This window comes from Camelus bactrianus, chromosome 17, assembly GCF_048773025.1.
Source record: "Camelus bactrianus isolate YW-2024 breed Bactrian camel chromosome 17, ASM4877302v1, whole genome shotgun sequence".
In the NCBI taxonomy this organism is placed as follows: domain Eukaryota; kingdom Metazoa; phylum Chordata; class Mammalia; order Artiodactyla; family Camelidae; genus Camelus; species Camelus bactrianus.
Window position 1 is genome coordinate 24,248,944 of NC_133555.1, and position 27,909 is coordinate 24,276,852.

At 43.0% G+C, this 27,909-nt stretch overlaps 1 protein-coding gene across 5 annotated transcripts in view; it reads right to left on the reverse strand.

The window, feature by feature from the left end:
* The window catches only part of PTPRG (protein tyrosine phosphatase receptor type G), a 673,139-nt gene that overhangs the window by 138,855 nt on the left and 506,375 nt on the right, over positions 1-27,909 (reverse strand). For all 5 annotated transcript variants that reach the window (XM_074344575.1, XM_074344574.1, XM_074344576.1 and 2 more), the window contains one exon: positions 8,661-8,818. In XM_074344575.1, the coding sequence (XP_074200676.1) occupies positions 8,661-8,818 (158 nt within the window). The remainder of the gene's footprint in view (positions 1-8,660; positions 8,819-27,909) is intronic.

The following is a 27,909-nucleotide window of genomic DNA, read 5'->3' on the forward strand; positions in this document are numbered from 1 at the left end:
GTATTTACAGTGTCCATTCTACATACATAGGTACATTATATGTGTTATATATATTATTACAGTACTTGTAATCCACGTTATACATATATATTATATACATTATACATGTGTAATGTACTTACTATATATGTTACACACATGTAACGTATCTAGGTTTATTTATAACCCATATTTCCACCTTACAATGTCTAGTTACCAAACCCATTATGTGCCAGGTACTTTGTTAAGCACTTTACAAAGATTGTTTTGGTTTTCAGCTTATTCTTAGCTCAAAAAAAATATCATTAAAGTGACATTATTAATAATATTATTATGACATCACTAGCACGAATAATGAATATTTACTGAGACTTAATTACGCATGAGGCAATGTGCTAAGAGTGACAGATGCTGTCTCTTAATCCTCACGGGAATCCAGTGATCTCGGTGGCATTATCATATTCTTATTATTTTTGGCTGATGAGGAACCCGGGCTTAGAGACATTAAGCAACTTGCCCGAGACCACACAGAAACTGAGAGGTGACGTGAGGATGAGAAGCCCAGGTCTGCGTGACTCTGTTTTTCATGCTCTCGGTCACTTTAGGCCACATGCGTAACAGGGCCTCGGCTTACTCACTGGAAGAGCAAGACTATGGTGGAAAAACTGAACTGGATGATAGAGAAGTTCCTAACCAGTTCTCTTCTGCTGACCCCCAAGGCCCCACCACGCAGGGCGCCCACCACTGCTGCTTCACTGTCGGTGATACCAATCCATTTGCACTTCTCTGCACTGTGGAAAGAAACAACCCAACATGAAGAAAAAGAAAAAACAAAAACCCAAGATGGTAACCAGAAGAAGAAGGCAAGTGTGAGGAGAAACTGGGATCCACCTCACAAGGCCTGTACTTTTTGTTCATCTTTCAGGTAATACACACACTCGGATTTATCTTTACTATAACAAGTGATGATTGTATCCTTTATTGAAAACAAATGAAAGTTTCTTTTTCTTTATTTCTCTAATATTAAATGGACTTTTTAACTTTTGAAGTGAACATGTAAAACATTTCCTTCTTTCATCCCTGCTTGGGGAGTTGTAATTGCATTTTAACTGGTGCTGTTTCAAGAACAATTTTAACCTTGAATTGCAAATGTGTTGGCTGGAAGTGTACATAAATCATTTCAACTTAGTTTTTATTGTAAAAATATTACAGAGAATAATTAGTTTTTAATCTGTCGGTCTGAATCACAGGAAAGTTGAAATCTATTCGTGTCATTTCTGTGCAGCAAGGGCTCTGGGTCACAAGATGTGGGGAGGGGACCATCATGGCTGAAGGGGGGAAAATGAGAGAAAATCAAAAGTAATATAATTATGAACCACTAAAAGGCTGATGTGCACAGTATTTTACAGGATGGGTATAGAACGGCAATTAAACAAGGCCAGAGTGCATTAAAAGCATAATAATAACCTCCTGGGAAAACACCAGAAACTATCACATCACACCCAAGGTCATGGGGATGCTTGAGTTTCATCACACATTTGAGGGGTGATGGGGCAGGACCCGCTTGGCTGCATCATTAGTAATCAAGACGATAATGATGGAATGTTAAATTCCCAACAGCCTGGAGCATCCCCAGTTTTACTTACTAAACTCCGGCGGCAAAATAAAATCTGGGAAGAGCTAGCTAACTACAGGTCCGTGTCGTCCCTGTCACTACAGACAGCTTTGCATGAAAGTGATGACAGAAAAGCCCTCTACAGAAAGAAGACAGTTTAACCATAATTAACAATGAAAGCTATCTGCTGTGGGTTATTAATAATGGCATCTTCACCCACCACTTAAAAAGCCTTCTTTATTCAAAGCACTGCACGTTATGTAGTGTTTGAATAGAAACCTTCCGAATTAAGTCATTCATTAGTTGTTAATGGCCTTGAAATAAACGTGAAAGATGCGACCACCAGTAGCCTTACGGTGATTCCACTAGCAATGCAGCCAGTCCTACGTGTTAAAATGGTAACTATTTTGGATATAGTAGGTTAGATAATATATATTAAAAATTAGTTTCATCTGTTTTTCTTTACATATTTTAATGTAGCCACCAGCAAGTTAAAATAATGTATGTGGCTTGTTTTATTTCCATTGGACAGTACGGCCCTAGAGGCTTCAGACAAAAAAACAGCCACAACGAGAAACACCTAAAACCCTCTGAGCACTTCCTGTGGTGCCAGACACAAATCTAAGCATTCTACACACATCCCATCACTTCATCTTTATAATGACCTCATAAGATGTGTATGATTATCATCCCCATTTTACAGATGAAAGCTGAGGCACAGAGTAGTAGAGTAGCTGAGTAATTTGGATGAAGAATGCAGCGAAGAACGGAACCTAGGCAGTTTGGCGCCATATGGAACATGGTCTTAATTCAAAAAGGTTCTCTACTCTCTATGACAGTGATAACATTGGTTAAATAAAAAAAAAAAGGAAAAAAATTCTATGCACTCTAAAGACGTTACACAAAAACTATTGAAAGTAATAAAGTCAGCAAGGGAGCAGGACACAAGATTAATATACAGAAATCTGTTGTGTTTCTTTATGCTAACAATGAAATATCATTAAGTTTTAAAAATCCTGAATAAAATGTCAAAAAACATAAAATACCTAGTAATAAACCTAACCAAGGAGGTGAAACACTTACATGCTGAGAACTGTTAAAACATTATAAAGGAAAATGAAGATAATCTGAAGAAATGGAAAGATACCCCATGCTCTTAGATTGGAAATATTAGTATTGTTAAAATGGCCACACTACTCAAAGCAATCTACAGATTTAACGTGATCCCTATCAAATTATCCAAAACATTTTTCACAGAATTAGAACAAATAATCCTAGAATTTATATGGAACCACGAAAGACCCAGAACTGCCAAAGCAATCCTGAGGAAAAAGAACAAAGCTGGAGGCATAACCTTCCCAGACCTCCCACAATATTACAGAGCTATAGTAATCAAAACAGTGTGGTGCTGGGCACAAAAGCAGGCGTACAGATCAACAGAACAAAACAGAGCCCAGAAACAAACCCACACACCTATGGTCAATTAATCTACAATAAAAGAGGCAAGAATATACAATGGAGAAAAGACAGTCTCTTCAGCAAGTGGTGTTAGGAAAGCTGGACAGCTGCTTGTAAATCAATGAAATTAGAACACTCCCTCACACCATACACAAAAATAAACTCAAAATGGTTTAAAGACTTAAACATAAGACTCAATACCATAAAAACTCCTAGGAGAGAACATAGGCAAAACATTTTTGGACATAAATTGTAGTAATGTTTTCTTAGCTCAGTCTCCCAAGGCAAATGAAATAAAGGCAAAAATAAACAAATGGGACCTAATCAAACTTAAAAGCTTATACACAGCAAAAGAAACTATTAACAAAATGAAAAGACAACCTAGGAATGGGAGAAAATATTTGCAAATGATTCAGCTGACAAAGGGTTAATTTCCATAATATACAAACAGCTCATATAATTCAGTATCAAAAAAAGAATTAACTCAATGAAATAAATGGGCAGAAGGCCAAAGCAGACATTCTCCAAAGAATACTTACAGATGGCCAACAGGTACATGAAAAGATGCTCAACATTGCAGGTTATTAGACAAATGCAAATCAAAACCAGTGAGGTAACCCCTCAAATTGGTCAGAATGTCTATCGTCAAAAAGTCTACAGTCTACAGTAAATGCCAGAGAAGGTGTGGAGAAAAGGGAACCCCCCTACACTGTTGGTAGGAATGTAAACTGGTGCAGCCACTATGGAAAATAGTATGGAGGTTCCTTAAAAAACTAAAAAAGAGAGCTATCATATGATCCAGCCATCCCACTCCTGGGCATGTATCTGGAAAAGACAAAAACTCTTAACTTGAAAAGCTACCTGCAGCTCAATGTTCACAGCAGCACTATTTACAACAGCAAAGACATGGAAAGAACCCAAATGCCCATCAACAGATGACTGGTTTAAGAAAATGTGTATGTATACATACATACACATATACACAATGGAATATTACTCAATCATAAAAAAGAATGAAATAATGCCATTTGCAGCAACACAGAAGGACTTAGAGATTATCATACTAAGTGAAGTGAGATAAAGACAAATATTATATGATATCACTTACATGTGGAATCTGAAAAATAATACAAATGAATTTACATACAAAGCAGAAACACACTTACAGATATAGAAAACACATTTATGGTTACCAAAGAGGAAAGGAAGGTGGGGGAAGAACAAATTAGGGGCATAAGATTAACAGATACAAACTACTATAAATAAAATAGATAAGCAACAAGGATTTACTGTGTAACACAAAGAACAATATTCAACATCTTATAATAACTTACAATGGAAAATAATCTGAAAAATATATATAACTGAATCACTCTGCTGTATACCTGAAATTAACACAATATTGTAAATCAACTATATTTCAATAAAACTCATGCAAATAAAACAAATACACTAGCCCTTTTGATATTTATTTCCTTTTTGATAGAGCCTCCAAGAAGCTCTTAAATAAAGCTCATGTTAGGAAAAATTATAGGCAGTGTCATATTTTAAACTGCAAAAGCCAACAGTTCTGGAAAGGGAAGGCTGGGATAGTTTCCAATGGTCAAAGCAGCAGCATCTGAGAGTCACTGTTCTAGAATAAAACACATCCTAGTACACTGGACTAAAAATGACCATGTTCCGTGACTGATCACAAATGCATGGCAGGCACCTGTCTTACTGGGCTAGTCCTGCTCCTCTGACCTCCTCTGCCAGGACTGAGGGTGCCGCCATTTTGTTTAGGTGACAAAATCCTGGCACGACTTTTGCCTGATATTTACAGTAAGTGTTTGGTGGAGCCACATATGCCATGCTGACTGCTGACCAACCATGCCAACCCATGATTCCATTTGTGACACTGTTTCGGTCCAGACTATCACACAAGCTGGGGTCAGAGCTTGCTGGCTGCAGGGTTGGTCTGAATGCCCAAGGAGACTCACAAAAGAGGGAAAATAAGGAGTTGCTCATATTTACTCTGGAAGACTTCAAAGAAATCCACATCAGACAAGCCGACAGTGTGTGCTGACCATCATACTGTGGGGTGAACGAGCACTCCTGTTCACTGCTGACAGGTACCCATGCTGTGTAAGAGGAGAGAAGAGCCTTTGGAGAAAAGGAAGGATGGACGACTAGGAACGTTGTTCCTTCTGGTGGAAGCAGACATGGAATCCTGTCCACTTGGCTTCTCGGAACTGGCCGTCCGCCATTCTGAAATGAACATTCTGTGCTCCCTTCAGAAGGAATGTTGGCAGGGTCGGGGTGGGAAGGTCTGAAACCATAATACTTGGATGGTTAAATGCTTTCCTTTCTGAGGCCTGACACAGCTGTGACCTCCACTCAGCTCACAGCAAGGACCTAGTTTGGCCACAGGAAAATGAGCTGTTTTCCTCCCTTGGGAGAGAGGAAGGGATATATGAAGCCGTGTCTGATAAAAGTAAAGTATTATCTAAAGATGGTTTACAGTAAAGAAACTTGGAGGCCAATATGACTAATTTATTCCTTCACTATTTTCTTCAGACAGTAACACTTAGAGAGATCTTGGTCATATATTGGAAGTCACAGAGAACAAATCTTCCATTACTTCTCTCTTGAGTGTATGGTTGGAAGAGCAGGAGAGTAAAAAGACGTTAATAAAGCACTTTCTCAAATGTCAAAATACTTCCAATTGACAAGCACTTGACAAGACATCCAAGCCTCAAACTCTGCCTTTTGTTTAGATCCACTAAACTGTAATAAAACACAGTATGTGTTAATGGTTCTATTTCTCCCCTACTACACAATTACGGGTCTATCCCTCCCCCTCACAGGGTATCCTACAAAAAAAAAGGAAAGAAAGAAAGAAAGAAAGAAAGAAAGAAAGAAAGAAAGAAAGAAAGAAAGAAAGAAAGAAAGAAAGAAAGAAAGAAAGAAAGAAAGAAAGAAAGAGAAGGAAGGAAGGAAGGAAGGAAGGAAGGAAGGAAGGAAGGAAGGAAGGAAGGAAGAAAGGAAGGGAGGAAGGGAGGATGGAAGGAAGGAAGGGAGGATGGAAGGAAGGAAGGGAGGATGGAAGGAAGGAAGGGAGGATGGAAGGAAGGAAGGAAGGGGAAAAAAAGGAAGATAAAGAGAGAAGACAAACTTGATTTTCTTAACCTCATTATCAATGAATACAAAAGCATGTACCTTAATCGACAGAAAGGATTCCTTTTCAAAGCCCTGTCCCCCCACCCTTGAGGACATAACTATTTGGGTTGCAGTTTCATTGTATTTTATATACAACAATGCTGGCTTCACCATTAGGAAGAAAACTCGTTTCATATTTCATTATCTCCTTAAGGCCAACACATCCTGTTCAGCAACCAAATTGCTAGTCTTTCTTTTTTCATCACAATCGAATTAAAAGGAAAACAACAATCTGAAAGGAAAATGTCTGCCAACAGCAGTGAGGCCAAATAAATGTTCCCCCTGACCCCACACCACCTCCTTTGTTAGTGGGGTGTCTCTCCTGCACTAGTTCTTTCTAGATAACCTGCTCCGTTTACCCCCAGAGCAGGGAGACCAGATGTCTCAGGACATGACCAGCACCTCTGCCGACCTATTAAAAAATGGACACATAACCCAAGGCCAACCAATTTGCTGGTTGGCCAACATCTATTCAGATCTATCTTCCTGAATACTTGACACATGACCTAGACTACTGTCAGCTGGTAGCTGGCCCTTGAGTTGAAGGGTCAACTGGTATTAGAGTAACAATATTGAGCCATGCAATCCCCTCCAAAGAAAACCGCACTCGAAACTGGGAGAGAGAAGAAGGCACCAGGATTTTGCAAAAGTACAGACAGACTCACAAAGCAGAAACTCAAAGATGTTAAGATCTTGCATGGCCCCTAAAAGGCAGAGACTAAAGCTCATGCTCCACTTTCTACTTATAGGCCTGGTCATGAGGGCCTCCCTCGCAGGATGCCCCTGCTATGGTTTCTTTAAAATACTCCTCCTACTTAAGCCACTTTTAGTGGGTTTCTGTTTCCTACATCCCCAACAGCCCTGACCAGGACAGCACCCAACCCTATTTCCCCTTCTCCCTATTCTGTGTTCTCTACCCTTGTTAGGAGAATCTCTGGACGATTGCCCACGCCAGCCAGGTTCGTCGTCTTGTTGCTTGTCTTCTTCAGTTATATTACTGATATTTACCACGTAATTTCAAAACTTCCCCCTTCTCAGCCTTTACAGCCCTAGCTGTCAAATTCTGGAGAGGCATTTCTATGGATGGCTCTAATAAGAACCTTCCATTTTTAGACAGTCCTGGTTAATGGCTCAAATCCACATTCTTAGAAAATCCTACCCACTGTTCTTGGCTCTGTTTCCAGAAATTATGGAGAAGTCATCTATCTACTCTTCTGTCTCGGGGCATGCTGTATTTCTAAGCTTTTTCTTTTTTTCTTTTTTGAGGAGGGGAACGGGATGTGATTAGGTTTATTTATTTACTTCTTTGTTTAAAAAAAACCTTTTTTTAATGGAGGTGCTGGGGATTGAACCCAGGACGTCGTACATGCTAAGCACGTGCTCTACCACTGAGCTCTACCCTTGCCGCACATGCTGCATCTCTGATGACTCACGTGTCCCCTCTACTTTTCCCGTCCATCTACTATTCTTCACGAGGTGATTCAAGGCCCCTCGTCCCGGGTGGATCCTCTTCCTCTGACGTTGCTCCCAACCCCATCTCCAGTTCATCAAATCCCTACCCACAGTTAACTGCTCAGCCTGAACCCACCTTCTTATGACATCTGCCAGGCCACACTCAGGGAGGAGTGGTAGCTCAGTGTAGAGGTCAATGCATGTATGTGGAATCGGACAAACCCAGGCTTGGCTTCTGGCTTCAACATTCACTGACCACGAGTCCGTGAGCATGTTACTCAGTCTCTCCTTGCCACCATGTCCTTATGGGAACCGTCTTACTGCAACATACCCAACTCTCAACGCTGTTTTGCAACAAAGTTGACCAGATGTAAAGTGCTTATCACAGAAAGAAGAGAGCTTATTCAATGGTATTTTTTTCTTTCATTTTTTCACATACACAAATTTCTCTTTTCTGAACTTTGGGTAGTATGCCCTTTGGGATCAGACACCACAGCTTGGAAACCAGTTGTATGACCCTGGGCAAGTCACTTCACTTCTGTTGTCTCTCCTCTCTAAAACGTGGGTACAAATAGCACCAACCTCATAAGGCTGTTGTTCATGAAGATTAAACGAGTTAACGTGTATCGAGAGCTCAAAAGAGTTCCTGGCACAAGAAATCATTGTCTCACAGGATAGCTGTTACCTCCTCAAGACTGAATACTTACAAGGTACCTGATTTCATGCCTGCAGTTCTCCTCAGCTAGTTAATTTGCAGCTGACAAAAAAATGTTTTATATTTTACAATTCCTGGGTGCAAAAACATGTTTGTTGGAAAAAATGAGAAGAATCAATGAGAAGCAATTGATTAAAAAAAAAAACAAAACCCTCCTTACTGGTATATTCTAGCAGTGTCAGATAGTTAATGCAACACGAAACAAGCAAAAACAGAAGCCCCATTGGGGGGCTAAACAGCTACCTGATGGTAAGAGATGGGGACCGGCCTCCGGAAGACTATCCACTCCACAATCTCGCTGCACGGCGGGGTAGTCAAAGAACCCATGTACCGGTAATAGCTGCCCAGGGATGCAGGCAGGAGGTCCCGGAGGATGAAAGGATCCAGAAAGGTCTCCTTCTCTGTTTGGGGGAAGAGGAGAAAGAAAAGCACCAGAGGTAAGTCGTACTACGCTGCAGACACCGTCCAGACCCTCGGCACGCGGGCACCACATCACAAGTCTTGTGTTTGTTTGCATCCTGAGAAGCACCAGCATTTGTTGGCGGGAGACACACGGAAAACAAAGCAGTGCTTCCAAGGGTGTGCTCTGAGTACTGCGCTGGATTTCATGAAAAACGGGTTCCATGACAAACAACGCTGGGCAGCACTGCAGACCCTTCGTCCTCCCCCAGGAAACAGACAAAACACTAGCCTAGTAAAGTCACCGAGGAGTCCTGCAGAGAAAGAACAGACCTGGTTTTGCTTCATCTGCCCTTTCTTAAACGTGCTTCACCGCAGACCTCTTCTTCATTTAATACGAACGAACTAACAATCAGGGGAACAATCTCTGAAACGCTCATGAGAGACTTAGTGGGAAAGGAAACGTGTTAAGCCAGCAGTAAAGTGCAATTCCAATTAGTTACAATGCATTATGGTTTCACCCTGCGCTTTCCCAAACCAAAGTGAAACCTAACCAAGGCTTGGCCCTGAACTTGCAAAATGATGGGTCTGAAAACACACCTCCTCTTTTTACAAAAGAAAAGGCATCTTCCCTCAGGTAGAGAAATGACATTTAAGCTGAGACCCGGCAAGGATACCTCACAATAACTATGAGGAAAACGAGGTCTGGAAGGGCTTATGCCTGCCCAAGGTCACACAGCTCCTCAGTAGCAAAGCTGGGATATGAACCCAGGAATCTTGACAGCACAGTCTGCATAATTCTGATTCAGCTAAAGAAGGAGCTGAAACCATTTCAAGTTGTGTGTAGAACATGTGCAAAGGTCATGAGGCAGAAAGAAATAGTGCACCAGAGATTAGTGTGCTGTATTATTACTATTTTTTATTGATGAATAGTTGATTTACAATGTTGTGTTAGTTTCTGTCATATGGCACAGTGATTCACTTATATATATATTCTTTTTCATTATAGGTTATTATAAGATACTGAATGTAGTTTCCTGTGCTATATAGTAGGACCCTCCCTGTTGTTTATCTATTTTGTATATAGTAGTTTGTATGTGCTAATCCCAAACTCCTAATTTATCCCCCACTACCCCTTTCCCCTTTGGTAACCATACATTTCTTTTCTATGTCTGTGAGTCTCTTTCTGTTCTGTAAATAAGTCATTTGTATCATTATTTTTAGATTCTACATATAAGGGATATCTGATACCTTTCTTTGTTTGATTTACTTCACTTAGTATGATAATCTCTTAAATCCAACTATGTTGCTGCAAATAGCATTATTTCATTCCTTTTTAATGGCTGAGTAGTATTCCATTGTGAATATATACACCACCTTCTCTATCCCATCATCTGTTGATGGACATTTAGTTTGCTTCCATGTCCTGGCCATTGTAAATAGTGCAGCTCTGAACATTAGGGTGCATGTATCTTTTCGAATTAAGAGTTTCCTTCAGATACATGCCCAGGAGTGGTATTGCTGGATCATATGGTAAGTCTATTTTTAGCTTTTTAAGGAATCTTCATACTGTTTTCCATAGTGGCTGCACCAAATTCCATTCCCTCCAACAGTGTAAGAGGGTTTAGGGCGCTATATTATAATTCTCCCAAGCAAGGTCAGTAGATTACCCAGCTTCTTTCACAGATCAGAGAAGGTTTTAGTGACTACTTGCGTCTTGAAACATCTAGTTGTGAACTTAAGTCTGGAATTCCTCCCTCATTCCTTCTAGGGATGTAATAAGGCTATTACAGTCCTGAAAATGGCTTGCCTTAGCTCCCTCATGTCTTCCTCTGTGGGCCCCTGGACATTTCTCTGGGATCTCAAGGCTCCAGGTTACTTCATGGACACACCTGTGACTTTCGGGAACATTATTCTCAAGCCTCATACCTCGTCCCACCTCTTCTTTCATGCAGAACAACCAGTACAGGCATTTGGGCAAATGTGCATCCTTAGACTAAAAAGGTCTATGTAACTGGGGGATGATGAGAAAAACCAACAGAAATCAACTACATTAGAATAATGAAAAAGGTAATTTCCATTTTATAGAGATTTGTTGAACAAAACTGAGTATTTATGTAGCTTTTACCATAGGCCAGGCACTGTTCTGAATATTTACATACTGCAAACACTTGAACATCTCTTACTGTAACTGCCAGGCCCTGTTCTATGGGCTTTATAAAGATTGATTGATTTTATACCTAAAAGAGTCTCATGAAGTCGTACTGTTATCACCCCCACTTTACAGAGCTGCAGTCTACAACCAGGCAGTTGAGCCTGGAGTCCAGGCTTTCATTGTTCTTAAGCCATCACTCTGCCCCTTCACACTACAACCCTGTGGAACATGTACCCGTCATGCTCCAGTTTCCCAGATGTGGAGCTCAAGGGGTCAAATCACCAAGCCCAAGGTCACGAGTGAACAGTGAAGGGGCAGCAGTTCTTCATGAGGCTGATTCTCACAATGCTTTTCATTTTTTTAAGAGGAAGAGTTAAATATTAACTAATAAACGCAGAAGTCTTCAAATCATAGGGTTCTATTATCAAAATGATAAAAGCAATTTCTGTTGGACAAAAGACCGGGAATAACAGAATTGCCCCTCCGCCCACTGGCAAGTCTGGGCTTTAATTTAACCTGGTTCCCAGCGGCCTAATGATGGGGGAAACCTCTGCAAGCGTGCTTGGCTGGGACTGGCTTGGCCAAGGAGAGGAAAAATTTTGGCCTTTGCTTGCTGCCTCTGCACTTCCTGGGCTGTGCAAATAGTCAACACAAGGCGCCAAGCAACAAAGGGTGCACAGGGCCAGGTGTCACCAACCACAAGGTCACCATCTTCATTTCCTCATCACGCAGCAGGTGAACCTGGCCATCACACTGCAGCACGGCAACCTGCCTTCAGATAAAGGGCTCCAGACCGAAGGACCAGAAAATCTTTATAGAGTTTCCCCCGAGGGGCCTGATCCAATATTAGGGTTGCAGTTAAGCGTGTTGTATGCAGACAGGCAGTAACAAGCCAGACCCTGTAAGCCTGCAGCGGCAAAGCTCCCGTCTAAAGCACCCACTTGAGGAAGATTGCTGTGGCTTCAAAGAGCAGGGAAAGACAAATCAGAAACACTTGCCCCACAAATCTGAGGCGGCTGGACTTCACAAGTGAATGCTGTTTCAGCAGGAGCAGGACTCTCGTATGAGTTCTTGGACGGGCTCTCAGATTCGCCAGGGACGGATGGAAACTGTAGGCGTGACTGTTTCTACAAACGCAGAAGGGCTTCTTGGTCCTGCACCTACCCAAGGGCTTCAGACCCGGGTTCTGGCTTTAACTGATTAGAAGGTGCCGTCAGATGGGGGAGGGGGTGGGGAGGGTAGAGCTGGTGAGGGGAGTGGGGGGGCGGCTTTACTACTTGCTGGTTCCACCACCGTCACTACCATCACTAGACTAACTAGGTCAGTGCCTTCGGAGCCAAAGAACCCCTTCTTCAAAACAAAACGTTACACGGAGCCAGGCAACTCAAACGGCTGAAACGGCCAGCGTGGTTGAAGCTGTGCTGGGAACCCAGGGGCACTCTGAAAACCCCCCATTTTAGTCCAATTCTGTAATTTTATGGCTGGGAAATGGGAGACCAGGGTGAAGTAATGGATGGACCCAAGGTGAAAAGCTTGAGGAGAATATAGACTCAGGTGGGATTCTTTCTTCAGAGAAACCACTTGGGCTCTGAAACAGTAGGCCTGGGAGCAGGAAGTAGCACCTGGTATCTGCTGAAAACCCAGATCGAAAGGCTGCCTCATTAGCACCTCATCTCTCCATCCCTACAGGGGGTGGTGACGAGAGGGGATTCTCAGCCTGCTGGGTTCAAATCCCAGCTCCTCCACCTGTGAACTGTAAAATCTTAGTTACCAACCCTTCCTAGGCTGCTGTGAGGATTAAATAAATCAATACAAGAAAGGGGTTCAGAAAGAGCTTGGAACACAGAGCATCTCATAAATGATAGATGTGATGCTTCTTCTAATTCTTCTTATTTTTATTATTGTTGTTATTTTTATTCCTCTAAACCATCAAGAGCTAGCCATGTATGTCTTACACAGCCATGAACTTCCTTCAGTGTTTGTGTGCATGTTTTATTTTTTAACTGGATCAGCAGTGCCTCAAAGGTACCCCACGTCTGACATATTCCCCATCACCCTGAGCAGTATAGGTTAGCGTTTTCTTTCCCAAAGCTCTACCGTGAGCTTGGGAGCCAACTGATACTTAATAGCTGTGTGACCTTAGGGAAAGGTCTTAACTTCTCTGAGCTACTTCCCTTATCTGTCAAATGGGAATATCGAGACTACCCCTCAGGGTTGCTGTGACAATTAAGCAAGCTAATGAATGTGAATGTAATAGGGAAAAACAAATCTGACTCCATTTTAGATCTGTTCTTTTAGCTCTAACCCTGTGCTCAGTCATGCTGGTTCTGCACCTTCTGTAAAACAATGTTGCCTGTAGCCTGAAATAGACAGGAGAGCCCATTCTCAAGGCTCCGACCTTTAAGAGTATAACACTTTTCCATTCATATAGACAAAAAGTTGCAGAATAGAAAAAAACATTTGTCTTGTTGGAGGTTTACAGGGACACCATGACCTGACCCACGTGGACAGCTGCAAGAACAAAGGATTCCGACATAAAGAAGTTTCCAACAATCAACCACACCCTCTCCCCTTCTTAGGATAAAAAGAACCTGAATTCTGACTTGGGGAAGACGGTTCTCCAGGACATTAGCGCCCCACCCCCCATCTTCTTGGTCTGCTGACTTTCCAAATAAAGTCATCATTCCTTGCCCCAACACCTCATCTCCCGATTTACTGGCCTGTGTGCAGCGAGCAGAACAACTTTGGACTCGGAGACATGAGGGGCTTAGGACAGTGTTGTGAGCCCTGATTTATCAAGGCAAGCACTTGACTAAGAGCAGGCCGGCTTATGTTGTGTTTTAAGTCAGCGATTTGCAAATGTTTTCTGTAAAGTGCCAGACAGTAAATGCTTAAGGTTTTGCATGTCAAAAGGCAAAAGTAAAGTAAAGCTGCTGTATAGGTACCTATATAACGAACATTTTCACAACCTTATTAACAACATTCCAAATGCTAATAGCCACTGAGTGCAACTTTAAAAATACACATCTACTAAGGAGAAGAATGGAATTCTCTATGGGGTGCGGGGTGGATAATATTTTGCTTAATTAGGGTTCTGAGTTCAGAAGCTGTACAAAAGTCAGTCAGTGGAATGGATGTGGCCATCAGGGCCACGTTGTGCCCTCCCGATTTCAAGCCAAGTGTTGGAGGGTAGGCGGGTAAGTGTTAGAAAGTCATTTTGGTTGACTGAAATACACAGGATAGCCTGTTCTCAAGGAGCCTCCATCATTAATGCTTATTTCTTTTATGAACACTCATTACACAATCGACTCGAGTTGTTTGCCTTCTTCCTTAAGTTTTCAGAGTTCAAAGTGAACATTCGTTTGTGCTGATCTTTCTGAAAATTCCATTTCCTTCTCCATCCATAAGGCATGCTCCACCGACAAATGGGGTGCTCATCAGGCTTAACTGTCAGTCAGGAATAACTTTAGAAATGGTACCCCGTGTTCCCAGCACTGCCCACAAAGCCTGTACCAGCCACAAGGCACTCAACTAGCGGACCCAACACTGGGAGTTCCCAAGTACAGCCACTGGAAAGAAGGAGGAATGCACCTTTCAGGGAAAAGCTTGACCTCCCCAACTAATAAAATCTTAATAAACGTACACGTTATAAAGTAAAGGGACGTGCTAGAGCCAGGTCCCTGGATTTGAATCCTAACTGGTATCCTGAAAGGTCTGACCTAAGACAAGCTACTTAACCTCTCTGTAACTATCTCCTCATCTGTAAAATGGGATTATAATAATATCGACCTCATCTGGAGGTTTCTCTCATCGGGAGAGCTTTTAAATGAATTAACAGCAGTTAAGGGCTTAGCAGAGTGTCTGGCACTGAACAAGCACAGATAAGTACTTGTTAAAGGAAGCCTATTATAACAGGGCAGCTTGATCCAAACCCATCCTGATCAGAGCACTCTGCCCCCCAGCTTTTATCCTAATCAGTAATTTGAATTCAAGACACTCCTACCCCAGACACTTAACTAGTTGAGAAAAATATTTGAACCACTACTTATCTCACCATTCATTCCATTACACCATAATAAGCAGGTACTGTGCATTACTAGATAAAAGAATTGAAAAGGAATGGATCTCATATTCCACTTTCAAAGATCCCAGTGCTGTGTGCAGACAATATTATATTTTAATAATTAATTGTTCATCAAAGGAAAAGATGAGGTACAGGGATGCTAAATTCAACATTATTCAAATTGCAAAAATGAATAATGTATGACTTTTATATTAAATACACACTGTATTAAGTAGTCTACATTTCACCCAACTCTGTCTTTCATTTTGCAGCATTTTGAACGACAATACGAATAATCAGTTGGGGGAGGTTTTTTTAGAAAAAGAAATACCTTATTTGAATGCAAAGGGAGTGTATCCGAAGGTGATTAAATTTTTCTTATCAATTAGAAAATTTTGTATGAGGGCTTTAAAGTCATGGTCAACCATTAAACCCAGAGCGGCCTGGTTATCCTTGCAATTTCCTTTCAACATTAAATTATATCTGGCTCGATTCTGTTCAATTTCTTATTTCTGATAGCAGTGCCAGGAGGCAATCTTTAATTAAAGAAAATTTGAAAGATTCAAACATGCATAATTGGATTAAAAATGTGATCATTAAAACATTAGATGATAATCATCTGATTGATTGCATTTTTCAGTGTGTTAATAACCTAATATTTTCAGTGCTGTGGTTATATATGAAGAGAGAAAGCCTTTATAAAATACGATGAACCATCAGCATAGAGACAAGAACTGTGCAGTAATCAAAAATTGTGGAATGATACTGAAGCACTCCTCTGCCCCCGTGAACAAAGCACTTCACTGGAAGGTGCATGGATAGAATGGGGTGGTTTCTACAGGAAGAAAACCAGTCCCACCACTCAAACAAGGAATCAACCAATTTTAGGGAGGTATATAAAATAAACCAAGAATAGAAAGCCCAAGCTTTGGTATTTAGCCCAATGACTGTTTGGTTTCTTCAAGGTTTCCCAAAACTTTTTATAAGGAAAAGCTATTCACTTTTCCTTAAATGCTTGAAATCACTGGGGTAGGACTGGCCTTCTGCTTCATAATTGGGGAAGATAGCGACAGTGACAGTGGAAAAACTGAGTATTAGGCCACACTAAATGGGAGAAGATTCATGACAGTGCTGCTCAAATTTAATGTGTATGCAAATCACCTGGGAAGCTTGTTAAAATGTAGATTCTGATTCAGCCTGTCTGGGATGGGGACTGAGATTCCGCACTTTTAGTAACGCTTGACCACACCTGAGAAGCCAGTTTCTACCAGGACTGACAGTGGGCTCCTCCACCCTCTGCAGCCTCACCTACTGCTCCTATAAGATTCTTAGGTTGAGCCTTACTGACCTCTTTACTGTCCGATGATCACATTACCCCAGGGCCTTTGCACTGGCTCTTTACGCTGCTCGGAACTTTTCTTTTTTCACTGCTTTATTCATGGCTGATTCACGACCAAATGCCTTTCAGCTGCTAACAATTAATCATATTTGAATGACACATTTCTCAATGAGATCTCCTCTGACCACTGCTTTGGAAAGAGCGTTTTAAGGGCAGGCTTGTGGAGATGGAAGCATGTGATTGAAAAACCTTAAGATAGAAGCAAGTCACATGATACCTGGAGAGAACATTCCAGGCAGAGATACAAGACACTGCAAAGGGATTCTGCCTGGCACATGGCTGGGGCTGAGTTGACAACTCCAGCCATGCGAATCTGACAACTCTAGGAGGAAAAATTTCAGCTGCTGGTTAAGGAAAATCAGGAATTTGGCTAAAAATTGTGAAGAGGCCAGAACACTAGACACAAGAGTCAGCAGCTCTGGGTAGGTCTGGACTAGCCATAAATGGGCTGCATGACCTGGAAGGGGCGAGGGGTCTGACAAGCAGGTGTCAGCAGGGCCTGCCCAACAGGAACAGGAAATGGAAAGTAGGAATGGAAAGAAAGAGCCTGAGGGCCAGAACCCAGGGGCTTGTGGAGCCTGGCATCTAAAAGCCATCAGGGAGGGCAGAGAGCACCACATTATAGTTAAGACAGTGGCAGAGGCCTCCCAGGGGGCATGGAGGAGCTGATTTTATTATCTAAATATAAGAGACGAAACTGGCCCTATCTGACTGGCTGCTGACTATCAGACCTGTCATCTCTCTGTCATCAGTAAGGAGGATGAAACGGCAAAGACGGGGCAACGGAAGTGGGGCTGGCCCATTTTCAAGGTGTGGCTGTCTGCAAGGCTTCCTGATGCTTTTAAGGAAGAGGCACTACGCTGAAGTCACAACAAGGGGTGCCTGGGGAAGTCACCCAAGAACCACAGAGAACTGCGGGGTTCCAAAGCGTTTCGAAGGATGCTAGTTCTCCATCATTTACAAAGTAGGAAAATGAGGTCCTGAGAGGGAAAGTGGCTGAATGAAGATCACACAGTGAGGTGAGGACAGAACATGGGTCTCCCTGTCTGCTACCCAACTCCCCATCCCTGGGCTCTGGGTTCTTCGCCTGCAGCTGATGTAAACATGATCAGGGGAGGAAATCTCTCTGAAGACTGAAGAACTCGTTTAGCTTTTTAAACATAAATCTAATCCTGACTTCACCCAGGTCAAAATCTTCCAGTGGCTTCTCATTTCATTTAGAATAAAATCCAAACTCCTCACCAGGTCGCCTCTTCCACCCTCTCCCATGCTGACCACCACCTTCCTCCTCCCCTTTCTGTTCCCTTTGCCTGGAGTGCTTCCTCTGCCCCCACCCCTGCTCCATATGGGCGGTTCCTCTTCTTTCTTCAGATCTCAGTTCAAACGTCATCCTCTCCTGAGAGCCAGCCCTGAGCCCCATCTCAGGATGTTCCCGCTGCTATTAACCATCCACATCACACCTCGTTTACTTCCTTCCCAGCACGTGTTCACTTTTGCACTGTCTGTCTCCCCCAAGACCATGCCTTTCTTGTTCACTCCTTACATCCAGCGACTAAAACCCAGCCTGGAAAGCAGTAATAATGCTTAATAATGACGTGAAAAGAGAATGAAGGAGCAAACAAGCCCACCAGCAGGTGTATTTTAAATAACCAATAAATCCTCGATACCGTCTTTCTCTGCATCTATGTTTCACCATCAATCGTAAGATGCACTGTTATTTCAAATGCCACTGATAAAGGCAACAACTTGCTAATTAGACAATGACATGGTTTCAACTGGAAGATGCATCCTGATTTTAGGGTTGTTAAAATCTCATGAAAAAAAAATTGTAACCATGTGCAGTGATGGATGTGAACTAGATTTACTGTGATCATTTTGTAGTATATACATATATCAAGTCATTATGTTGTACAGCCAAAATGTTATATGCCAATTACACTGCACTAAAAATATGAAGAAATGAGAGCAGCAGAACTGGTGAAATAGGATATTGATATAATTTAATAGGATTCACATCGAAGGTCCCCGTCAGCTTTCTGAGTCTACGAGAAGCTGGGTCCAGAGCCTGTTCCATGACCACCGTGAAGGATGCTCATAGCGCCAGGCAGCAGCAGACTCCCATCCGTCCATACGGACTGGATTCTCTGGGCTCAGTTTGCCCTCCACTGACCTGGTCCCCAGAACTCCCCTGTAGTTCGTATCTTTTTACCAGTTCACATTTACGGTGCATGAACTCGGTGCTGGGACCTGCTGTGGCCTTGTCTCACTGAAGTCTCACAACTCTGGGAAGTAAGTATCAACAGCCGGATGAAGGCTGATACTTCACGAATGTCAGAGCTGTACACGCCCGGGGCTCACTTACAGTCAGTGTATAATTGGTCAATAGTAGGTTTACTTTTGTTTTTTTTTTTTTAAAAGCAGATTGGAGGCTCCATTACATCAAGACTGTGGCTCCTTACTGTATCTCCAACACTCAAGACAGTGCCTTAGAGAGTAGGTCCTTTATATATGGTTGAAAAAATTGATCAAACTAAGTAGCTCTAAGTCACAAGTGGGGAAACTGCAGCCCAGAGGCCAACTTCAGCCTTGTACCTGATTATATAAATAAAGTTTTATTGGAACACAGCCATGCCATTGTTTACAGGTTATCTATGGCTGTTTCAGGCTACGAGTGCATAGTTGAGCAGGTGCAGCACACAGTGTACAGCCGGCAAAGCCTGAAATAGTTGCCATCAGTCCTCTGCAGAGAGTGTGCTGACTGCTGCTTCTCCGTGCAGGGTAGGATATTTAAAAGTGGTGGCAACAAGCAAAACTATTCAAGCAAGAATGGAGCCAGTACATGGGGACACAGGCGTGTGGGGCTTATTTCTGCCTCAGAAACGCTCTGTACCAGCGTGCAGAGGATCTAGTCCATACCCCTTGGCCTTCCCCATAGGCACAGTCCAGACAAAATCAGAGCGCCTACGTGGTGCCCTGTTACTGCAGGGTCTGAGCAAAAAAGGGTCTGAAGCGGGAGAGCGGACCTGATTAATCAGACTCCTATATTCAAGGATGTAGGGAGGGGCTCCAAGGTCATGAAATACCCAAGTTCAAAGACCTCTAGCCTCCTTGAGTTTACTGGTGGTTTTGGTTGGCCAAATGTGGCATTTGATCTAAGGGCTGATGTTTGAATGAAGCATATGTCGACGTTAATATTTCCAAAGAGGAACTACATGAAGAGCACAGAGCCTTGTCAACAATTAAGGAAATGAACATGACATTTAAATTACACAGAGTTACATAGTGACAAGAGCCAGTATTATCACTGAACAGTTCCACTGCTTGCTTCTCTCCCCGACATGGTTCTGGTGGCCATAACTGGCATGGTGCTATTATTTTATTATTTTAGCTTCCTTCTGATGCTCAGTCAATGACCTAATTGACAGAGGCACACAAGAGTTAAATGACTTTGACAATAATCAGGAAGTTAGTCAATGCTGGAAACAGACACCGGCCCAGCAGAGCTGCAGAGAGAATGCATCTAAGTCCAAGACAACTGGGTTCAAATCATCGCTCCATGGCCATGAGCTGGGACAAAGTAGTCAACCTCTATGAACCTCAGCTTACCCTTGTGTACCATGGATTAAGAATTCTCATCTCCCTGTGCTGCTCCTGAGATTACCTAAGACTGTATGTATAGAATATCCGGGCAGAGCTGGGCACACACCCAGGGACTAAGAGAGGAGAGGTTACTGCTTCTTCCTTTCATGCCCTCTCTGGTCCCTGGTCCACCATCCTCTCCCCTGACCTCAAAAGGACTGGCTATCCCAAATCGTCTTTATGACCACCATCTACATCCCTTCCTGTTATTTTTATATGATCCAAGTAAGTCAAGCAACACACATTCTATTTCAATAGCCGGGGAGTGAGTGGGCAGAAATCAATCGTCACTGCAAGGCCTTTATACTCATATCGATAAATAACAACAACAGTGATGGTAATGGTGCTGGGGGGGGGGAGTGATAGCAGCCGGCACTGAGTGCTGACTGTGCCCCACACAAGTATGTACCATAAGTCACTGACTCCCCAGGACTAAGCAATCAGGTTGGTATCACTATTACCTCCTCATACAGTTGAAAAATGAGCCACAAAGAGGTTAAGCGACTTACGCAGGTTGTATGACTGGTCAAAAGCAGAACTGGCATCCAAACCCAGAGCCTGCGCTCTCGGCCACGCCACGACAGGGCTCCTCCTGTACGGAGGTGACACATGTGGGTAACAGCGTCACACCAGGGAGCCACCCCAAGTACCTCACTGAGCACGCTGGCAGCAGGCAACCGGAGACATAGTTTTAAACTCTCTCTTTGCTTCCCATCCCAGTGAAACAACCAGAAAACGGGTATTCCCCTGGGCTCCCATAATCCTGTTCAAACAATCAAATATTGACAAAGAAGGCTGCCTAAATGAGAACTCGCCTCAAATTCAAATCCAACCTAAAAGGAATCACGTTTGAAGTCTTTTTCTGTCTTAACGTGATTGTTAACAATGCTATCAGCGATCAAATGGAAGCCACACGGCATTCCATTCCCTGGCTTTGGCTACGAAAAGAAGGGGAAGCAGCCCACATCTACGGTGGTGGTTCTGACACACCGAAATCCAGGAAACCGTGGAAATGGCTTAAGTGCGCCTGTTTCTAGAAGATTTTGAGATCAAAAGGGTTCAGATAAGCATCTGCCCTTCCTGAATCCGTAACAGACATGAGCCAATTAGTCAAGACCAGAGTGCTGCATATTTAAAGCACGCTTCAGAAAAGTTCCAGGTAATTACATGCCGCAAACATAAACTTCAAAGGGGAAATTTTGTCGCCTGTTAGAGTGTTCAAAACTATCAGTGGCCTATAAATGACATAACATAGGGTTTCTCATTCAAAAGGGAGAAAATCTGAAGGATTTCGTTCTCGAAGGTTAACGTTAAAACAACCCTCTTTCAACTCTATCGAAATGCATTTGGATTACATGGCAAAAGCAAAACTGAGGCCCATCTCTATAAAGTGTATCAAATGGTAAATTAGGACCTGAGTTGGGTGATTACATTGTCCAAAAGGAAACACAACACTGCATGAAGGTAACACTATTAGCAGTGCTACCTTTCAGACAAGGCAGGGTTAACAAATTTTCCTGTATAGAACCAGAGAGTAGATATTTAATCTGCAGGCCCTGATAGTCTCTGTCACATCTACTCTGCTCACAGACAGTGGGTAAATGGATGGGCGTGGCTGTGTCCCAATAAAACTTTATTGACAAAAACAGGCAGTGGGCCAGATTTGGCTCACAGATAAACTTCCTGATCTCCAATTTTGAGGGCAGTGGACACACGCCAGGCACCCTTCCTTCTTGGTACTTTCCCTGTCTTAAAGCATTTAGTATTCATACCCACGAGGCAGGTATTTTCATAATTCCCATCTTCCTGGGTGGAACCTCAGGGACAGAGTGAGCCATCAACTTCTACAGAATCACACAGCTCCCGAGCTGGAGAGCTGGAATTCAAACCCTGGTCTCCGGAGCACTGGTCTAGAATTCTTGTTCAGTAGCGTTCCCAAGAGTCACATTTCAATGAAAAGTAACGAAAGTCCATTTGTCTAGAAGTATTCTATAATCCAGACTTTTAATAAAAATTCATTCCAAAGTTCCAACTGCTTTATTCATGTGAACCCATGAGATTTCCCTGCAGGCAAGTAACAGTCTACTTGACCTTCACCACCAAGAACGGCAATGACCAAAAAAAAAAGAAAAAAAGAAAAAGAAAAAAACCAGAAAGATTGTTCATGACATTAAAACTTCCCAAAGGCAGGGAAATCTCATCGATCCTCTTACCCACAACACCAGAACTAGCACTAAAGAGGCACTTGATGGATGGAAGGACGGATGGACTCCGTGAGTAAAGAAGCTTACGGTTCAGTTACACTCAACAGGCAAGACCCCTTCAAACCACGTCAACTCACCTCTGCTCAACCTTCCTGCTGCTGGATCATAATAGCAGAGGCTACCATTTCTGCCTAATAGTTTAGTTTGTTCCATATGTCCCCTGTTCTAGGATTTGTCTTCTTCTTCCAATATCCATGCAAGAGATCTTTCAGAAGTTTTAGCCCTTTTAGCCTTAGACAGAAAGTTCATGTTGAGATCTTGAGCCCCAGGGGTAATCAACATGGTGCTGGAGTGATGATGAGAGAGTAGGGTCCTGTTAAGTACTTCTTCACTTGTCCCTTCAACCAGTCAATATGACAAGCCTCCATCAACTGAAAGATGCAAATGGTAACCCTGGCAGAGAACAGAGCGGGGAGACCATCTGGGAGTAACAAGAGCCAGTCTGAAGTCACGAAGACCTTGGTTCAAGTCACCCAGGCACTGCCTGCTTTACTTGCCTTTCTATATAATAAGGGATGGGATCGCTGTATCTTACAGGGTTTCCAGAGGATTTGTGGTACCTGCTGGGCTAATTACACCCTGACCTTGGTGCAGAGCCAGCGTGCACCGCATAGCAGCAGCGAGGAGTCTGCTTTCAGACCTGTCACCTGCCACCCCATCTCCTTGGTTTCTCTCTCTCTCTTTTTTTTTTCTCTAAATTCCACAAGGAAGTAATGGCTTCCAAATGATAGAATCCCAAAGCAACCACAGTTCTTTCTCTGGTGTGCAATCGATTTGTAGAGAGAACAGCCTGTCAGGGGTGCTTATGGTAAAAAGTTCTTAAAAACAAATGCTGTCACTCCTCCCTTCGCTTGTTGTGACGCCACTTGGTACTTGACGTGTCCCAGAGGAAAGCACTGTCTGAATCTCTTACTTTCTAATGCTAATCATTGTCTTGATTGTGAAATTTAACACCCATGCAGAAAGGTATACAAACATAAACATAACGTTGACCAATAATCCTGAAGTGAACCCTGGCGTGACCACCACTGAACAGGGGGAGATCTGCCACTCCTCCCAGTGCCCAGGTCCTCATCACTTTCCTGTCCCCCCCACTCCCACCCCAGGGAGTAACCACCATCCTCTCATTTTAAATAATCATTCCTTTGCTTATCTTGTAGTTTTACCACCTACACATGCGCTCCTGAACAACAGAGGTTAGGTTTTTCCATTTTTTGAACTTCTTCTTGAAGAATAACTTGTGCATTCTTCAGACTCTTGCTTCACTGTATGGTTTTCAGATGTGCCCATGTTGGTGAGAGCCCCAAGATTCCACTCCTTTTCATCAGGCTGAAATGTTCTGTTGTGTGACTGTACCCCATTGTATTTATCCAGCTTGCTACCAATAGGCATCTGAGGCATTTCTGGGTTTGGGCAGTTAGAAAAAATAATGCCACGGGCATTCCCCTACACATCTCATGGTGCGCCTTTTTTTTTTTTTTTTAATTGAAGTATAGTTGATTTACAATGTTGTGTTAGTGTCTGGTGGATAGCCTAGAGATTCAGTTTTATACACACATAAACACACACACACACACACGCATTCTTTTCCATTATAGTTTATTATATTAAACATAGTTCCCTGTGCTATACAGTAGGTCCACGTTGTCTATCTGTTTTATACATAGTAGTGTATCTGCTGATCTCAAACTCCTAATTTATCCCTCCCTCTCCCATTTTCTCCTTTGGTAACCATAAGTTCGTCTTCTATGTCTGTGAGTCCATTTCTGTTTTGCAAATAAGTTCATTTGTATCATTTTTTAGATTCCAAAGATATGTGATATCATACGTTATTTGTCCTTCTCTGACTGACTTCACTTAGTATGATCATCTCTAGGTCCATCCATGTTCCTGCAAATCGCATTATTTCCTTCATTTTTATGGGGAGTAATATTCCATCGTGTGTAGAACACACACACACATACTACATCTTCATTGTCCAGTCATCTGTGGATGGACATTTAGGTTGCTTCCATGTCTTGGCTATTGTAATTACTGCCGCTATGAACACTGAGTGCATGTATCTTTGTGAATTAGAATTTTCTCCGTATTTATGCCCAGGAGTGGGAACGCTGGATCATACAGCAGCAACTCCATTTTTAGTTTTTTACGGAACCTCCACACTATCTTCCACAGTGGTTTCATGGTGCGCTTTTATCTGAGTTTTTCTAGGTGACATACACAGGAGTGGGACTACTGAGTCAACTTGACTAGATACTGTCAAACCATTCCCAGGAAATCTGAGTGTTACTGGCATTTATATCCTCGCCAACACCTGACACAGTCAGGATTTTCAATATGTGACTATCTGGTGCATGCTGCTAAGTTATTTTTGAGCTTTGTCAATGCACTGCCTTTAAGAAATTAGCATATAACATACACGGGCCATTCTTTAATTTGCAAATAGTCAAATGCACAAATCTAAGGGGACAGTGTGGTAAATGTTTATATTACACTTATGTGATCTAATCATCTTCCAGATCAAGATCTATAATACTTTTTTCTTTAGCCAGTTCTTAATCGCTTTATTAACATTAACTAGTATCCCCAGGAGATGAATATGACTGAGCTAACAGTTTGGTTTGGTCTGTGAGCAAATGAGACATCTCTGAGATCTCACAAGAGTGCAGTCAAAGCAAAACAATATGGAACGCCTCACGAATTTGCGTGTCATCAAGATATACAGTATTTTTATCACCTGGGAAGATTCCCTTGAGTCCTTTCTCATTCAGTGTATGTACCCTCCCACTCCACTCTTGTGACTTTTATCACCAGAGATTAGTTTTGCCTGTTCTTGAACTTGACATAAATGGAACCATGCAGCAGGATGCGCTCTTTTGTTTTTGCGTAAATCAAGGTCGTCATTTTTAGCTGCTGCACAATATTCTGCTGTATGAGTCCACTACAACCTGTATATCTCGGCTCCTCTTGGTGGGCAGTTGGGCTCTTTCCATTTGGGGACTATTCTATTCTAAGCAAAGCTCCTGGTACGAGTCTTTCTGTGGACATTTTCTCTTGGGTATATAACTACACGTGGCATTGCTGGCTCAGAGGGTAAGACATGCATGTGACTTTGGTGGTAGTGGCTACACGGCTTTTGGAAAGGCTATGCCATCTGCGTCCTCACAGCAGTCGTTCTGGAGTGCCAGCAGTGCCACGCCCCAGGGTCTCGATTACAGAACCTGAATCCTAGCAGGTGGGGTGTAGAAAAAAGAACAGATGTGGACACACCAGCTCTCACCACCCAACGAAAACACCAGGCTGGGTGGTCACATGCATTTGCAGATTTCCTTGACTACCTCCCTTTCTGCGAAATGCCTGGGCTGACTTGCTATTCTAGGACTTGGCCCACAGATCTGGTGAGCTGATGGTGAGTATCCCAGGGCGGGGGAGAAGATGGGTAGAAAATACCTGCAAAGTGAGTCCAGTGAATAAACTAGTTAGTTGTGAGGAGCTGTTCTGCAAAGACAGTTTTGATCTTTCATAGACCCAACTTCCGTTGCTAAGTTGTAACAAGAAAAGTTTGCAAGAGCCTCATTTTGTGACGTCAAGGGGTGTTCTCAGGTGATAATTTATTTGTACTTTCACTGCTAACCTTCTCAGAAGAGCCTGGGGGTGGGGAGGACAGGGAGAAGAGCCAGCTCACTCTGAGTGGTGTCTGAGGCCATTTCTAACTGTTCCTCTCATCTTACTGTGAAGGAGGAAGATGCCTTCCTGCTCGCTAAGGTAGGACACGCAGCGGAAGAGAGAAGTGATGGCCAGGAGGGGGATGGGAAGAGAGGGACAGACAGTCTAAGCTCTGGAACCAAACCATCACTACTAGCCCGCTGCCTTTCAAAAATAAAAAAACTGCTCTTTCTTAGATGACTGACATGTGGGAGTGGTTAGTGTTTCAACGCCTTTTCGACAGCATCCTACAACATGAACACATACAGTCTGCTGGATTTCCTTTGGGTAGATATTATGAAAAAAGAACAGAAAGTATGTAATTCAAAAACTTGAAAGAAAAATAATACTTTTTAACTGACAGAGGATATAATGTACATTTCTCAGCACTGGTCAGCTGAGTACAACTACTTATACGGGAATTGATTTTTTTTTAACCAATTCACATCCAAGTTTATTCTTTTAATGGGTTTTGAAAAAATTAGAACTAGACTAAATTCTTTGAAACCAATTATTTCTATTAGGTGTGGCTACTTGCAAGTCCTGGTTCTTGCCTACAAAAGGCAGTGCAGATTACCGAGTCAGTGCAGCAGCATTCAGTCTCTCCCTGAAGCTTTCCTCTCTGGGGGATGCCGGTGGGAGTGTAAAGAAAATATCTGATTCGATACATTTTGCTGCTTCCATTTATTGCTCAATGGATAGACAGGACCAGAATCAAAGGCAAATCACCTCTCAACATTCTATTTATATTCCTTCATGATTCTTGAGTTTGTATAGATCACAATTTACAGAGAAAAATGAACTCCGAAGAAAGAACCGTTTCTGCTGCCAAGACGTTGCTAGGTGTCTCTCTCCAGCGTTAGAGAAGCAATTTCTCGGAGCTCAGGGTCTCAAACGTGTCGCCTCTAGACTGGTGCTGCTTGAAACCTCACACTCCCTTCTCTGCCTGAACAACCTCTATGTACCCTTTTTAGGTCTTAACGGTCACTCCGAGGTGCCTTCTCTACGCCCCCAGGTCGGAGTTATAGCTGCTGCTCCCCACTCTGTACTGTCACTGCGTACTTAACCGTACGTCTCTCCCAAGTGTCTATAAACACTTGAGGGCTGGTCCATGCCCGCTGTGCTCTCCCGAGGCTCGAGGCCTAGCTGCGTGGTGCACTTAGGTCAGGCACCTAGTAACAATGCCTAAGAGGAGCGAGCGGTATCTGTCAGAAGCTCCAAGCATTTCAAAAATGGAAGGGCCAAGTCAAAAACTTTTTGGAAATCTGATTAGGAAAATGTATTTGGAAGGAAGATGTGAACCTCTGGGCCAGCCAGGGGAGGCACCCCGAAGACCTTCCTTCCAGAGACTGGCTGCTGTGCGGGGGCCTGTTAGCTGCGGTGCCTCCAGGCTCCATCCCCGCACGCACGAGGAGGACACACTGGCTGGGATGCCCTGGCTCCTAACTACACCCGGGGCGGGCGCGGACACTCCTGCCCACCCAGGACTCCTGTCACAGGCGGTCTGGGCTCTGGGTTCTCCAATGGCCTGGCTGAGACCTCTTTGGAGCTGTTTCAGCCAGTCCTCAAAGCTCCCCTCTCCCTTCAGGGGTGTCCGGCCTGCACTGGGGCTCCAGTGCTCTCCCCAAGACAACTCCTGCTCCTTCTCCACTTTTTTGGTTTGTTTGGTTGGTTTTTGGGAGATGGAGGTAATTAGGTTTATTTATTTCTTTATTTTTGATGGTGGTACTGGGGATTGAACCCAGGACCTCATGCATGCTAGGCATGCGCTCTACCACTGAGCTATACCCTCCCCCTCTCCCTCTCCCTTTTCTCCTCCCCAAGCAGTCCCTCGCCTGCACTTAAAATGCCATCTTGGTGTCTGCTTC